Here is a 15,529-nt window from a genome sequence, read left to right on the forward strand (position 1 = left end):
TATACTGTTATAATTACCAAAACCAGGATATGAGCCATTCTTTTTTCCATAGTGCTTCTTGCATTTAGTCATGTTTTTTGAATGGTGCTCATAAATATGTGTTTTAAGTTATTGAGAGTTTGTGTTTAGGGTTAGTATGCTGTACTTATTGTTTTTCTATTTACAGAAATTGATGTAATTTTGCTTTTGTTAGGCTTTGCATCTGAATCTTAACGCTGCTATATCAAATCTGCAGAACATGCTAGATTTTGAATGCAAACACAGTCACTGAACACTCACCTCGGGTATCTTCCCTGAGACTTCTGCTAGAACCAGAAACCTGTGTTGCCAAATGAAATGAGATAGTGCTAAACACCAGTTGCCATTTTTTAAGTCCAAATATCTCTTGTTGTCTGTGAATTCAAATTGTGTTTGTCTTAAAGTTGAAGTGGTAGCAGCCGGCTGTTTCTCTTACTCTGATATTATTGATCCGCAATCCTCTCACACCAGTGGTGTTCTGCTGCTAAATATGTGAGTGCGTAATGAATGGAGGACCCAGGGAAGTGTGGAAGTGCGGCAGCTCGGCGAGACAGACAGCAAATGGTCCAATGGCTGCTTTCAGCGCAAAACTTGTTAAAGCTGCTTTAAAGTTGCAATAGCAAATTTGTAAAACAGATTGGCTTACAAGATCTTTCATGGAGGTAAAGTCAAAGAGTCGGAGTACCCGGCCTGGAGGGTTACCGGGGTCCCACCCCGGAGCCAGGCCTGGGGTTGGGGCCCGTGAGCGAGCGCCTGGTGGCCGGGCTTTCGCCCATGGGGCCCGGCCGGGCCCAGCCCGAACCGGATACATGGGCTCATCCAACTGTGGACCCACCACCCGCAGGAGGAACATGAAGGGTCTGGAGCAATGTGGATTGGGTGGCAGACCAAGGCGGGAGCCTTGGTGGTCCGATCCCCGGACAAGAAAACTAGTTTTTGGGACATGGAACGTCACCTCGCTGGTGGGGAAGGAGCAGGAGCTTGTGGCAGAGGTTGAGCGGTACCGGCTAGATATAGTCAGACTCACCTCGACACATTGCATTGGCTCTGGAACCCAAGTCCTTGAGAGGGGTTGGACACGCTCCTTTGCTGGAGTTGCTCCAGGTGAGAGGCGGAGGGCTGGGGTTGGCTTTTTGTTAGCCCCAAGACTCTCTGCCTGTGTGTTGGGGATTACCCCGGGGATGAGAGGGTAGCTTTCCTGCGCCTTCGGGTCGGGGAACGGGTCCTGACTGTAGTTTGTGCTTATGAGCCAAATATCAGTTCAGAGTACCCACCCTTTTTGGAGTCCCTGGGACGAGTGCTAGATAGTGCTCCATCAGCGGACTCCATTGTCCTGCTGGGGGACTTCAATGCTCACGTGGGCAATGACAGCTTGGCCTGGAGGGGTGTGATTGGGAGGAACGGCCCGCCTGATCTGAACTCGAGTGGTGTTTCGTTATTGGACTTCTGTGCAAGCCGCAGTTTGGCCATAATGAACACCATGTTCGAACATAAGGATGCCCACTGGTACACTTGGTACCAGGGCAGCCTAGGTCGCAGGTCGATGATAGACTTTGTAGTCGTATCATCTGACCTGCGGCTGTATGTTTTGGACATCCGAGTGAAGAGAGGAGCGGAGCTGTCAACTGATCACCACCTGGTGGTGAGTTGGATCAGATGGCAGGGGAAGATGCCGCGTAGACCTGGCAGACCCAAATGCATAGTGAGGGTCTGCTGGGAACGCCTGGCAGACGAACTTGTTAAGACGGTCTTCAACTCCCACTTCCGGCAGAGCTTTGACCACGTCCCGAGAGCAGTGGGGGACATTGACTCCGAGTGGGCCTTGTTCCACTCTGCGATTGTTGAGGCGGCTGTTGCTAGCTGTGGTCGCAAGGTGGTCGCAAGGCTGCTGACGTCAACTGAGGCTATAGTCGGACGGTGGATCCCACCTATGCGCATTCCGAGGAGGAACCAGAGCCGTGAGACCTGGGGATGGACTGTCCAATCTCAGGGGCAGAAGTTGCTGAGGTAGTCAAACAACTACACAGCGGTGGAGCCCCGGGGGCGGATGAGGTTCATCCTGGGTATCTCAAGGCTATGGATGTTGTAGGGCTGTCATGGTTGACACATCTCTGCAGCATTGCGTGGTCATCGGGGGCAGTTCCTGTGGAGTGGCAGACCGGGTTGGTGGTCCCCATCTTTAAGAAGGGTGACCTGAGGGTGTGTTCCAACTATTGGGGGATCACACTTCTCAGCCTCCCTGGAAAGGTCTACTCCAAGGTACTGGAGAGGAAGGTATGATCGATAGTTGAATCTCAGATTGAGGAGGAGCGATGTGGTTTTCGTCCTGGCCGTGGAACTGTGGACCAGCTCTATACCCTTGCAAGGATAATGGAGGGGGCATGGGAGTTTGCCCAACCAATCCACATGTGTTTTGTGGATTTGGAGAAGTCTTATGACCATGTCCCCAGGGGCACCCTGTGGGGGACGCTCCAGGAGTATGGGGTGGGTGGCTTTCTGTTAAGGGCCATTCAGTCCCTTTACCAGAGGAGCGTGAGTTTGGTCCGCATAGCCGGTAGTAAGTCGGACCTGTTCCCGGTGAGGGTTGAACGCCACCAGGGCTGCCCTTTGTCACATAACCTTTTAACATAGTATAGCTATAAATATATTGTGGAGATAAAAAAAAATGTCTAAAAACATCCGCCAATAACACGTTTCAAACCGAAAGCAAATTTTGGACCATTTGGTTGTCAATCTCACCAAACCATTGCACTCATGCTCTTCCCTGGGTCCTCCATTCATTCCATACTTGTGTATTTTTCTACAGAACAACACAGGTGTGAGAGGTTTGTGGCTCAGTAATAGAGTTTAGCTCTGTTTGTTTCTGGCTATGTGGGTTTCCGGTTCTGGTGGATACAGAACCAATGAAGATACCCGAGGGGAGGGGTAAGTGTTTGTGTTAAAAGAAACTAGCTTGTTTGCAGATTGCTATTAAAATGTCTAATTCTAAATTAAAAAATGATTGAATTGACTGCAAATGGTCCACGGGCTACCCTTTAGACACCTTTGTCTTATGGCGCATTTACATCTTGGTCAGCGTGAGGTAATTGTACTTACATTTATGTTATCTGTGCATGGTTCGTGCTGATCCGACGCTTGATGCTGACCTCACCAACTAAAGACTAATTGGCCGCCTACCTACAAATGCGAAACTTGGTGGAATTGTCAGCAAGCGGCAGCTTCCTGCATGCACAATTCACAATCAATCTGGGTGCATTGAGGTAAACGTCTTCTCTGACTACAGCTCAGACCAGCCGCTGCTGTGAGTGCTTATGAATGCACCACTGCTCAGCGAGATGAGAGTGTAGGAATCTGTGTGCTGCATGTCAGAGTCTCCAAAAGCAACAGTGCCCACATCCACTTTTGTTTACTAACTTGTGGTGCTCAACAAGGACACCATAGACTTCTCCGTGCCTCTTTAGCCCCACCCACATGCTAGGACAGAAGGCGTTCTTGAGAAGGCTATGTAAACTGGCTGCGCAAGGATGGGCTGTCCTCAAACAGGCTGAGCTGACCCAGATGTAAATGCACCATTAAAGTCTCCCTCAACATTGGATTCAATGAAACCAAAATTGTAGTAAAACCAGTTGCTTGAGTCAGTACTATTACAGGTATTTACTATTTGTTTCATTTGCAGGAAAACGAATGTATGCGGATCAAGATACTTGGTGACTGTTACTATTGTGTGTCTGGCCTCCCAGAGTCGTTGCCTAATCACGCTAAAAACTGTGTCAAAATGGGTTTGGACATGTGTGAGGCTATCAAGTAAGTAACTGTTACATAACAGTGCTGCAAAAAGAAATTAAATAAGAACAATGATCTCTTTCTTTCAAACGTTTCACAGTACTTTCCATTTGTTTTTCTGGTTATTCTTCAGAATTTCAATATGTATTACCTTTTGATTCTTGATCATTAATGTGCCATTTTAGTATGTTTTGTTTTTCCTGTTAGAGTTTCATCACATCATGTGATGTGAAATATGTGACTCTTTTGCTATTTTTTGTCCAGTCAGAATAGATTGTATTAGGGATGACACTTTATGATTCATGACAGGAAAGTGCGAGATGCTACAGGAGTGGATATCAACATGCGTGTTGGTGTACATTCTGGGAATGTTCTGTGTGGTGTTATCGGACTCCAGAAGTGGCAGTATGATGTTTGGTCCCATGATGTCACATTGGCCAACCATATGGAGGCAGGAGGTGTACCAGGGTGAGTGTAAAAGCTTATGATGCAAATACTATAGTTTTACTTGTATTAGCCCTTAAAGCTGGGGCCCATATCATGACGTCATGAAGGAGAGGAGGATGAGACTTTATATTTGAACGGCTATAGCTTTCGTCCCCCCACCTCCCTTTTGGAAGGAGCTGAATGCTAAGTGGAATCTCTAATTTCCCTCTGGAATTAATAAAGTATTTTTGAATTGAATTTGAAAGCCACACCTCATAACGCAAACACAAATAGCATTGTAACGCTAATCAACAAGAAATTAATTTGATATGTTCCTGCTCAGACAGACCTGATTCTAAATCTCATAAATCAAATATGTAGTAGTCGAGCAGAGCAACATCTCACTCGCAGTGGTAGCACAACCTTGCTAACGCTGCAAAAGGCTAAAACAATAGTCAGATGTATTGTAAAGGTTAATGCATGACAAAACATTTAACTCAATACACGAAAGATAAATCCCTCTTCTTTCCACTTCATCTTCTCCCACCACTGGAAGTTTACAGACTGACATTAATTCAATCCAGGTCAAGATAGCATTCAAGCCAAGTTGGAGTTCTAAGCAGACTGAGGCATCTTCATCATCCCTGTAGCACAGTGATTTCCAACTTGTGGTCTGGGACTCCCCAAGGGGGTCTCCTCAAGATTACAGGGGGTCCCTGCAATAGCATCTGTGTCAAAGTTGTGAGGTCATTTGTAAAATTTAGATTCATAAAACACCAATAACACACCCAATATTACAATCAAATAGCAGTTATATGTCAGGTTTTGTGGCTGAGCTGAAGCGTAGCAGAGATGGTCTGTGGCGTAACTGTGTGACCCAGACGCAGAGTGGCTAGCGTTGGGTTAAACAGAGCACGCAGCTTTACTCTGGGAACGGCGAGACAGCGCTCGGAGAGAGCCGAGACTGAGTAGCAGTTCCGGAAGGATAAGGAAGCTGGCTTACTGGTAGTAGACAGCGTGGATAGATTCTTGTGTTGGGTTTGAGGGCTGGTAAGCCTGAGAACTCGATTCAATGTCTGGTAGGAACGATGACTGAGTGATGAAGGAGCGCCGGTGCTTCCGTAAATAGGGTTGGCGTGATGACATCGGCAAGCCACGTTGGTGGCGGGAATGTTGGGAAGTGGTGGCGAGAATGCTGGGAAATGTAGTTAACCGGAGGAGTTCGTGACATTATACCTCTTATGTCTGCATGAGATTTTACATTAATCACTTCTAAGTATGAATGCAGGTAGCAGTTGTGGTTGGGGGTCCTGGCTTATCTTGGACACAGGCAAGGGGCTCGTCATAGAAAAAAGGTTGGGAACACTTGTTTCAGAAACTAGAAGATCACCAGATCAGAAGAGAGCTTCAGACAGCAGGATTTGCAGTCTTTTTTCCTGATATTTGAACATCTCACCTCAGATTCGTTAACAGCAACACAAATCTACCACTGACTCTGTTTGTATGCCATTGGTATTTTATTTTCACAAATAGAAGCCTGAATGAATTAGAATAGATTAGAATAGACTTCATTAATCCCACAGGCTTTTCAAATCCTAGAGTTTCACCATCTATTTTCTGTCAGAAGTGAATGCAGAAAGTAGGTGTAGGACAGAATTTTCACATTCTGCCTGCATGCTAAACTCAGAGTGACCAATCATTTTCAAAAGTACAAATTGGTCTGTCAGTGAAGGCCTTCTTTAAGGGGAATATCGATTATGAAAAATTACCTACTTTATATCATAGAACAGGGTGGGATAGTCACATTTAAACATTTGCGAAGTTACTTTAAACATTTGCAAACAATCAGCTTTTACTACCATTGACATGTTTAATCACTGACAACATTGCTAGTGGGCAATTAACTGAAAAGTTGATTTCCAGGCGAGTTCACATCACATCAGTGACTCTGGAGCACCTGAATGGTGCCTACAAGGTGGAGGATGGAGATGGACAAGAGAGAGATCCTTATCTAAAGGAACACGGAGTCATCACTTATCTGGTTATCAATCCAAAGGTAAGAGTTTATGGGGCGTAAAGTGAATATTGGTCTTCCAAGAGAACATCATGAAATGACATTTCTCCTCACGTTTGTTCAGGTTGAGCATTGGAGCCCACAGCATCATTACCGACCCAGACACGCTATTTATGGAGCAAAGATGAGAGCCTCAGTCAGGATGACCCGCTACCTGGAGTCATGGGGAGCAGCCAAGCCCTTTGCCAACTTACATCACAGAGACAGCATGACTAATGAGAATGGCAAGATCAGCACTGTGTGTATTTGTTGTGTCTTTTTATGAGATAGGAAGCTCATTTCTAGCTGCCAACCCTCTCTCTCTCTGACTATTCTTGCACTCTTTTTAGGATGTGCCGATGGGGCAGCATCACTTTAAAAGAAGATCAGAAAGGCAAGCTGAGTTGTAGCTCCAGTGAAGTATTTTTTATCAGTATTATTTTTGACAGACATTAGGTCTACAAGAAATATAAAATGGCAGAGACCTTTACTAGAGAGCTTACCGTCTTTTTGTAATTGTTGTCAACCATCACAGGACAAAGTCACAGAAGAAACGGTTTGAAGAGGAATTCAACGAGAGGATGATCAGGACCTTTGATGGAATAAATTCCCAAAAGTAACCTTCATTTTTAAAGTTACTCTTTAAAATGCTACAAAATTCTAACTTGTCTTATTTCAATTTAAATTTAAATAGCAGCCACTGCTAAAGTTTCTGAAGGCCTTCATTTGCGCTCAGATAATAGCCTAGATGTATCTAACATAGAAAGTTTAGACGTAGATGTGTTTCACACATGTTCTGTTTTCTCTTTTTAATGTTCTGTTTAAATGTTTACTCCCAGACAGTGGCTGAAGTCTGAGGACATTCAAAGAATATCACTGTTTTTTCACAACAGATCGTTAGAGAAAGAGGTAAGAAAGGTAAACTTCACCTAAGTGAGGAGAAATAGTCATTAGTCATTTTGTCCAGAGTCACCTTGCAAAGAACTGCTAGTGTCTGAATGCAAAGTTAGACTTCTGAATGATCTTATTTTTCTTTACATTTCAGTACAGAGCAACGACTTTACCAGCCTTCAAATACTACGTCACCTGTGCCTACTTGATCTTTTTCTGTATTTTCATTGTGCAGATTCTGGTCCTGCCAAAGTAGGTGATCTTTATATTTCTTCCTACACTCATTTGTATTAAACATTTATTAATTTTATTCCCTGTAATATTAAAGCCGTGAACTAAATTTAACATGTATTCCTGTAGGACGGCTGTCCTGGGAATATCCTTCGGAATGGCCTTTCTTATCCTGTCTGCGATACTGTTCATATGTTTCATTGGACACTTCTTGGTGAGTCACAGATACATTTACTGCAAATGTTGTTTTCATTGTACCACTTTTCTACTGTGCTATTATATTTTAAAGCTGTTATTTTAATCAGAAGTTTTAATAGACCTCTTATGCTTTCAGTGATTATGCTGATGTTGCACCAAAAACACAGAAGTGCCCATTTGTCAATTACCAGCCCATAAAATTACCCCCAGTGGTACTTAGATGTGGCCTTGGGACAAAATGGGTTCCTAAACATGCAGGCTCAGTGGTTTTATGTTCATCAGGGGTTTTAGTGTTTGTCCAGACTGCACGAAGATGCGTTAATGCTGCAGAGAAAGTACATTTTACTATTTTTCATGTTTAATATTTAAGATCATGTGTTCTCTGTTAGTGTGTGTGGTCTCAAAGTTATTTGTGCAGTCTGCTGTAGAGAGCAATCCATTACAATAGCTCAATAAGTCATCTAAGAACTTCTCATTGCAGTCATTTCTACAAGTAAAATTTGCATCGTCATCCTAAATGTTAGCACTTTAAATACAACTTAGAGCATGCTTTTTTATTGTGCTTTTGCTAGAATGAGGTTTACATTATGAAAGGCTCCCCATCCATCTACTTCTAAATGATCAAATGAATGCAGAGCTGTGAAAGTGAATGATAGAAAAAGGACCTGTTTGAAAACGGTATAACCCTGTGCATCGGAAAGCTGTTCTCTTTTTTCTGCCATGGATTGTCGGGTGTTTGGTTCTGAGCTCTGCTCCCTGTGGATGCTGTCTGTTGTTGAGAAGCCTTGCAGGAAACTCGTAGCCCGGTGTCAACTATGTTTGGCATGGCAGACCGTTTGCATTGCTTTCATACTTCTTGTTGTGGAACAGCTAATGCACTCATAAAAAACATTTCTGTCTGTATCTCCTTTGATTCCTTACGGCTTGCTGACTGACCATTGGTTGCTTCGCTTTCAACCGTACTTTGTACAAAAAAGTAGTGTATACAAGACAATCTAAACTAAAATTACCATAATGAGCCATTAATCTAATAAAGTCCTGCCGTCCTGTTTTAGGACATCACTGCTAATCAATATACATTAATGTATGCATAGAGAAATGGGCTGTCTTAACCTCATGTGCTGTTTGTTGGTGGCTTCAGTAGTCTTTACGCATTGATGAACTAGTCTCGATAAAGCTGTAATTCTGATGGCGGACGGAGTTTCAGCTATTTAGAGTGGAGGTTGTAAAGGTCAGAAAATCGAATGGAAATGCCATGTTTTCAGAACAGAAAGATCCTCCAAGTGCTCTGCAGTTCTCAGTAATCCCCTCAGTGCATAATACAATGTGCCATCCTTAGTTTATTGGAATGGGATGTACATCTCTGAGCTATTCAGATGTCACATCCACTCAGCTCCGGCCATGCTCAGATGACTGCAGATGATCAAGTAAATGATTTGAGCCGCACTCTCGCTGTTTCACTATGAATCACACGGAGCTGAAGGCAGTGTTGTAAAGAGGAAAACCAATTGACTGTAAAACCTCGCCAACATTTGTGGGAGAACGTGAAAGTATTTTCTAGCATCAACAACAGCTTGGCAATAAACAATATATAGACATATTAAAATGGTAATGGCTGCACTGTGGAGGGTTAATTTGTACTGATCATTTTGTTCAAGGAAACATGTTACCGATGGCCTCAGAAAATAGACAAATCAAAGTATTTCCTGTACTTTGCCCTCTTGATAACTGTATTTACTGATTAAAAGTGAGATTCAGTGAGAAACATATTATTCTTGTTCGTTTGAAATACCAGTTAATCAGTCAATCAGATTTATTGATATAGCACTTTTTACCACCTCAGCGGAGGCCCAAGATGCTGAACAGCACATAAAAGCAAGGATAAAAACAACAGTAGATAAAAGAGAATAAAAATAGTCGATAAATACAAGTAAAGGCAATTAAAAGCTGTGCAGTACAAAAATATATATACAAAAGCCAGTGACAAGGGTGTTGAGGGAAAGCTAACAGATAAAAGTGAGTTTTCAGGCAAGACAATCTCCTGAAGAGAAAGAGGTTTCTTCACTGCCAGAAGAAGCTCTTTCCACAGGGTTGGAGCCATTACTGAGAAGGCCCGGTCCCCCCAGATCTCAGTTTAGAGTGGGGAACTTCCAGCAACTCCTGCTCAGCAGAGCGAAGGACCCTAGAGGGGACATGATGCTGTATCAAAGCAGCCAGATATGGGGGAGCACTGCCCTACAGCACCCTGAAGACATGGAGGAGGATCTCAAATCTTGCCCAATCATACACCGGGAACCAGTGCAGAGAAGCTAACACTGGGGCAATATGGTTCCTCCTTCTAGTCCCAGTCAGAAATCTTGCAGCAGAGTTTTGGACTAGCTGGAGCCTTGCAGTTACAGCCTAACTCAATCCAGCTTACAACGCAGTACAGTATAGTCGAGGTGGGGCAAGAGAAAAGCATGAGTACTGTTTCCAAATGTGCTCTTGACAAAAAAAGTTTTATCTTGGATAGACATCTCAGATTTTTAAAAAAACATGCCCAGACAACCACTAATTTAAGGGTTGCATCAAGTTGCCAAGGAAAAGAAATCAATCTCGCCACCTCCTCCAGCTTTTTCACCAGGGCTGAGTGTTATGACCTCAGTTTTGGACTCATTTAGGTAGAGGAAATTAGTGGCCATCCATAACCTAACTTCCCTTAAGCAGTCCAATAACACAGACACAGAGCCTTCTGCCTTTTGAGAAAGGGGCAAATAGATCTGGCAGTCATCTGCATAAAAATGGAACTTAACACCATGACGCTGAAGGAGGACACCCAGGGGCAAGAGGTAGAGTGTAAACAGAAGGGGGCCAAGGACAGAGCCCAGAGGGACTCCTCATGTGAGAATTATACTGAATTTCACATGTAGGCTGAACGTGAAATTAGTCAACCTTTTTTCCTTTAGCCACCAAAGGAAATTGGAAAGGGAATCGCGCAGGTCAGAAAAACAAACAGTCATGTGAATTTGCGTTCATGGACTCGCCCATCTTGGCTTGCAACTGGGGAAGGCCTTTGTTGAGCCAGGAGAGAGCAGGGCGTGTCTCAGGTAGTAGAAGCTAATAGTTAGCATTAGCACCTCCATAACATGCAGGCTAATGTTATTTTTTGAGATAAAACATCGATTTTGCAAAGTGTACAGAGGCAGTGGTGTGAGGATTGCTGTAAAGACACTGACACTAGTCAGTATTTTGTTGCAATCTGCTGGGTTCCTCATATAGAGCTCCGGGAGTTGACGTCACTTCTCCCGGCATGCAACAGTTCAAATCGAAACGGCACCATTTTGGCAGGCAGAAGCCGGCAGCTAGACTATTTGTTGTCATAAATCTCACACGGGAAATATGGTCGATTCCTGTTGTGCCCCAGGATGCCAGAACAGATGGGGACAAGTCAAGGGAAGATCCTTCTACAGGATTCCCAAAGATCCGGAGCGCCACAAACGTTGGATCATTGTAATAAAACGCACTAGTGACTGGGCTAAAATGAAACTGTGGGACCCCGAGAGTAAAGGATTTCACTTATGCAGTGACCACTTCATATCAGGTACTTTAACGTTTCCTCAACTGTAGATGGTATTTATTTTAAATGCTTTTATTACGATTCTTAGCGGGCTTCCTAAACTTATTTTGGCGTGGCTTTTTCTGTCTTATTACTCATAGCAACAAGTAAACATCACGTAAAACGTTGCCTCGTGATTTCTGCGTGCTGCCGTTTTCGTGTTTTATGATCACAGCAATTAACCGGCTAAGCTGGATTTAATTTTTAAGCAATGGTTGATCAATTGCCAGATCACACATAAAAAGCACTTTGGATTGCAATTATCTGTCTCACCGAGACAGCTCTCAGACAGATCCTGAGACGCTCCTGCCTGACATATTTATTTTATTCACGGAAAAAAAAATCAAACTAGTGATTTCTCTTGGCGTTCAGTTTATACATTCAAACAGCACAGCACTCTATTTAAACTACTTATGTGTGTAAATCTGTTATTTGTCCATCCATCCATCCATTTTCATCCGCTTATCCGGAGTCGGGTTGTGGGGGCAGTAGCGTCGAGAGGCCCTGACTTCCCTCTCCCCAGCCGCCTGAGCCGGCTCCTCCGGGGGAATCCCAAGGGGTTCCCCGGCCAGGTCCAGTAAGAAGTCCGCTCCGACAGCTTTTGGCATTTTTAAAAAGTATCCCAGGGGCACGGTAAGGGTCGGAGATGTTTGGTCGATTTTATTTCTGACTATATAAAACGATTTCTTCGGTTTTAAAGTGTGAAGTAAACTCCAACGAAGTAAAATCCAAGCTAATCCCGTTCACGTTCATGTGTTTGTTTACCTTTTTTTACCTGCCAAAATGGCGTCTACTAACTGAGAGTCACGTGGGGTCCGGAGCTCTATAGGAAACGTTTTACTGTCTGACTTAATGAACTGACCTGTACTGGAATGTTTACTTTGTGAAGTCCCTTGAGACGACTCTTGTGATTCATTTGGTGCTATATAAATAAACTGGATTGCATTGAATTTGTGGTAGAGTCATGTTGCCAATCAGAGGCAAGGTTTTTGAGCAACATGAATCTCAATTAGTCAGACAAATCAATTAGTCAGACAAATCAAGCCGTTTTCTGCTCCTCACTCCTTCGGCTAACATCCATTTAAACTAAAGACCACTGCAGATTTAGTGAACAAAAAGAGTCACGTGGATTTTGTATTTCTGCTTTTATTTTGAAATTGGATCACATGCATGGACATAGTTTTGGGGGGCACGGAGGGACATGTCCCTCCCACTTTCAATTTTTGTCCCCTGCAGTTTTTACCATCCAAAAACAATATTACACCATAATAATTAGACACTGGCTGAGCACTGGGACTAAGTGGAAAACAATTGCTTTTTGTTCAGGCTTGTTTCTCATTACAACCATCCAAGAACTCATTGAACTATTGGCTCTGCTGATACTTGCTAACATGTGATTGGCTGTTCCTTCCACCTGTGTACTGTCACGTTATGGAGGATGGTTCGGGCCCAAAATGCAGATACCCAGGATGACACGAGGCAGGAGTAGAAAAAGAAAAATCCTTTTATTTTAGGATGAACCCAAAACGAACATAAAAACCAAAAGGGGCAGGAAGCCAACGTCCAAAAATGCAGGGGATGATCAGGAGATTCAAAAACACTAAAGGAACGAGCAGGACTGACAGAATAAGTCACACTGACAGCAACAGTGGACCGACAAGAACAATGAGACAAGGAGAGGCTTTATACACTGGGGCTGGAGTGATAGGAGATGAGGAGCAGGTGTGTGGGGAACTGGCACAGGTGAAAGCACTAATGAGAGGAGCAGAGCAGGACACCAGACCTGACTGGGAAGGACACATACACACACACACACACACACACACACACACACACACACACACACACACACACACACACACACACACACACACACACACACACACCGAGCTGGGGACAAAAAGGTTGGAGCTACAAGAGAAGACACATAAATGAGATGCAGACAAAGGACACATGAGGGTGCTTATGAGACCCAAAATGGGAACCTAGAGGAAGGAGAACACATGAGGGAAGACACAGACGCAGACCATGGCATGTACTTGACAGTTCTGCATGCCCAACATTGCATAAAAGAGCCTCTAGGCCGTAGTTTTATTCATATTTTTGTGGATACTTGCCGCACTTACTTACCATACATCCTCATGCTGGTTGTATCCCCCCCCCCCCCCCCCCCACACACACACAATCAAACTTTTTAGGTCAAAACTACATCCATGATCACACGTGTGGCTGTTCTTTACTGCCTCTTCTTTGTGATGCCTTCATGACTTGTTTCAGCTTCTGATTCCTGTAGTATCTTAAATTTTGATGTTTTCTTACATTTGTTTTTGTGTGTGTGTGTGTGTGTGTGTGTGTGTGTGTGTGTGTGTGTGTGTGTGTGTGTGTGTGTGTGTGTGTGTGTGTGTGTGTGTGTGTGTGTCTGCAGCACTGCAATAAAAGTACATCTACATCTTGGATGTGGCTGCTGAGGTCATCAGTTATTATTGCCAACAAGCCATGGCCCCGCATCACTCTCACCATGACAACCACAGCTCTAATACTCATAATGGCTGTCTTCAACATGGTAAGCTTTTATGTGCAGATACTGTTTTGAGAGAGACAGAAAAGTAGACTTCACAAAAAATATCAAGATGTTTTAAAGAAATTCTGAGTATTGCAATTTCATTCATAGTTAAAGGAAATTCATATGTTTTCAGTCAAAAGCAGTAAATACATTGTTTGTCATGGCATCAGTAAAAAAATATGCATTTGCAAACCAAACAAACCCTAGTAGATTTTTTTTAACCTCAACAAGAGCTGAGCCACGCTATAAGACATTCAGCAGCCATTTTGGGCATTTAGGCCATGTGCACATGTAGCCGTGTTGTTATAAAACTGAACATCCTCCCCTGCCCATTTTTGGGAGAAAAAAAAAACACGGATCAAACCACGCTGTTTTCAGCAAAAAAAAAAAACTCCTATGCATTGTGAATTACATCCACAGGCACGCCAAATCCTTAGTTCCCTAAATCTTTGTTGTCTTTGTCGAAAAATATTCCTTGGATGTGGAATTACTAGATGGTGGACAAGAACTGTCCTAACCTTGTCATTCACCTGTGGTCTACTACACAGAGCAGTTACTGAGCATGTAAAAATAAGCAAGTAGACACAGGTTTCGTCAGAGCATTTTTGGGAGGCAGTGACCTTTTTAAACCTAAAACCGTGAATATTAATGTACACAAGTGAATGTTGATAATGGAGAGTTTGATACTGTCCATTTTGGTTGAAGTTTTTGAAAGACTCGTTTTTGGTGCCGTTTAACTTCACTTTCATGTGGATGACAGGCCAAATTGTAGAACAATCACTTTGTTTTGTGGGATATGCAGCTACATGTGTACTGGGTCTTAATATGATACTCATCTGTTATATATAATAATTATTATACTTTTTTTACTAAAAGTTTTTCGTGTTTCACCAAACAATCAACTGCAGCAATGAATCTCTGGTGTTCTCGGTTCTGAATATTGAGCATCTTTTGTATTGCTTATATGAACATCATTTGCACAGGCTGATAATAAAATGCTGTACATAACATTTTTATTGTTAGTTTTTCTCCCTTCCTTCAGATTTATCTGATCAAGGTTTATTTTTATGGAGAGTAAAGACGAATACATAAAGGCTCATATAAAGGTGGAGCAGCAGCCCCAGGCTTTGAAAGGAAGCTGTGTGATAAAGCACAGTGTCAGGACCCCGGTTTAGACCTTCACACAAATCGATTGCAGAGATTATAATCGTGTTTTGTGTCTGACGTGGGTCAGTTGCTCAGGGCGGATGAACCAAATTAGCTTGGTTTTGCTCAGTGGGGGCAGCCAATCCCCATCTTATCCTGCAGGTTCACTTTAATGTGCATTATTGAATGGTTGTCACTATTGACTGCTAATTTAACAAGATTCTGTTTTCCTCAAGCAACTTCAATGGCGACAACTTCATCTTTTCATGAATTGATGCACAAAACACACAGAAAATCTGAGGGTTTTGCTGCACTTGTTGAATCAGAATCTGTTAATGTTTGTGTTTTTCTCTAGTTCTTTTTGGAAGACACCGTTTCACCTTCAGTTTCTTTTTACAATTCATCCAATGAAACACTTCTCTACCCTAACGGGCAACAAATCACCTTCACAGGCAAAAACAACTTCTACCTTCCTGTAAGTGTAGTCTAATGCTGTCACAGTAATAGAGTTTATGCCACAAACCCCCATGTTTATGCTTCCGGACTTTTTAGCCACTTCCTGGTTTTAGTAATGTTTGTGTCCTCTATTGCCTTTTTAAAGTGATTGTTGCAAGACCTGCCTTGG

The 15,529-nt window shown here is 43.1% G+C and overlaps 1 protein-coding gene across 4 annotated transcripts in view; it reads left to right on the top strand.

The window, feature by feature from the left end:
- Positions 1 to 15,529, top strand: part of adcy2a (adenylate cyclase 2a) — a 90,499-nt gene that overhangs the window by 44,046 nt on the left and 30,924 nt on the right. For 2 of the 4 annotated variants that reach the window (XM_015949128.3, XM_015949131.3), the window contains 11 exons: positions 3,695 to 3,822; positions 4,111 to 4,269; positions 6,151 to 6,283; positions 6,366 to 6,539; positions 6,631 to 6,674; positions 6,816 to 6,896; positions 7,120 to 7,198; positions 7,326 to 7,423; positions 7,532 to 7,616; positions 13,621 to 13,758; positions 15,260 to 15,379. In XM_015949128.3, coding sequence (XP_015804614.2) covers positions 3,695 to 3,822; positions 4,111 to 4,269; positions 6,151 to 6,283; positions 6,366 to 6,539; positions 6,631 to 6,674; positions 6,816 to 6,896; positions 7,120 to 7,198; positions 7,326 to 7,423; positions 7,532 to 7,616; positions 13,621 to 13,758; positions 15,260 to 15,379 — 1,239 coding nt within the window. The remainder of the gene's footprint in view (positions 1 to 3,694; positions 3,823 to 4,110; positions 4,270 to 6,150; positions 6,284 to 6,365; positions 6,540 to 6,630; positions 6,675 to 6,815; positions 6,897 to 7,119; positions 7,199 to 7,325; positions 7,424 to 7,531; positions 7,617 to 13,620; positions 13,759 to 15,259; positions 15,380 to 15,529) is intronic. The other 2 variants (XM_015949129.3, XM_015949130.3) reach the window with 2 other exon arrangements.

The sequence above is a fragment of the Nothobranchius furzeri genome, chromosome 5 (genome assembly GCF_043380555.1).
Source record: "Nothobranchius furzeri strain GRZ-AD chromosome 5, NfurGRZ-RIMD1, whole genome shotgun sequence".
Lineage (NCBI taxonomy): Eukaryota > Metazoa > Chordata > Actinopteri > Cyprinodontiformes > Nothobranchiidae > Nothobranchius > Nothobranchius furzeri.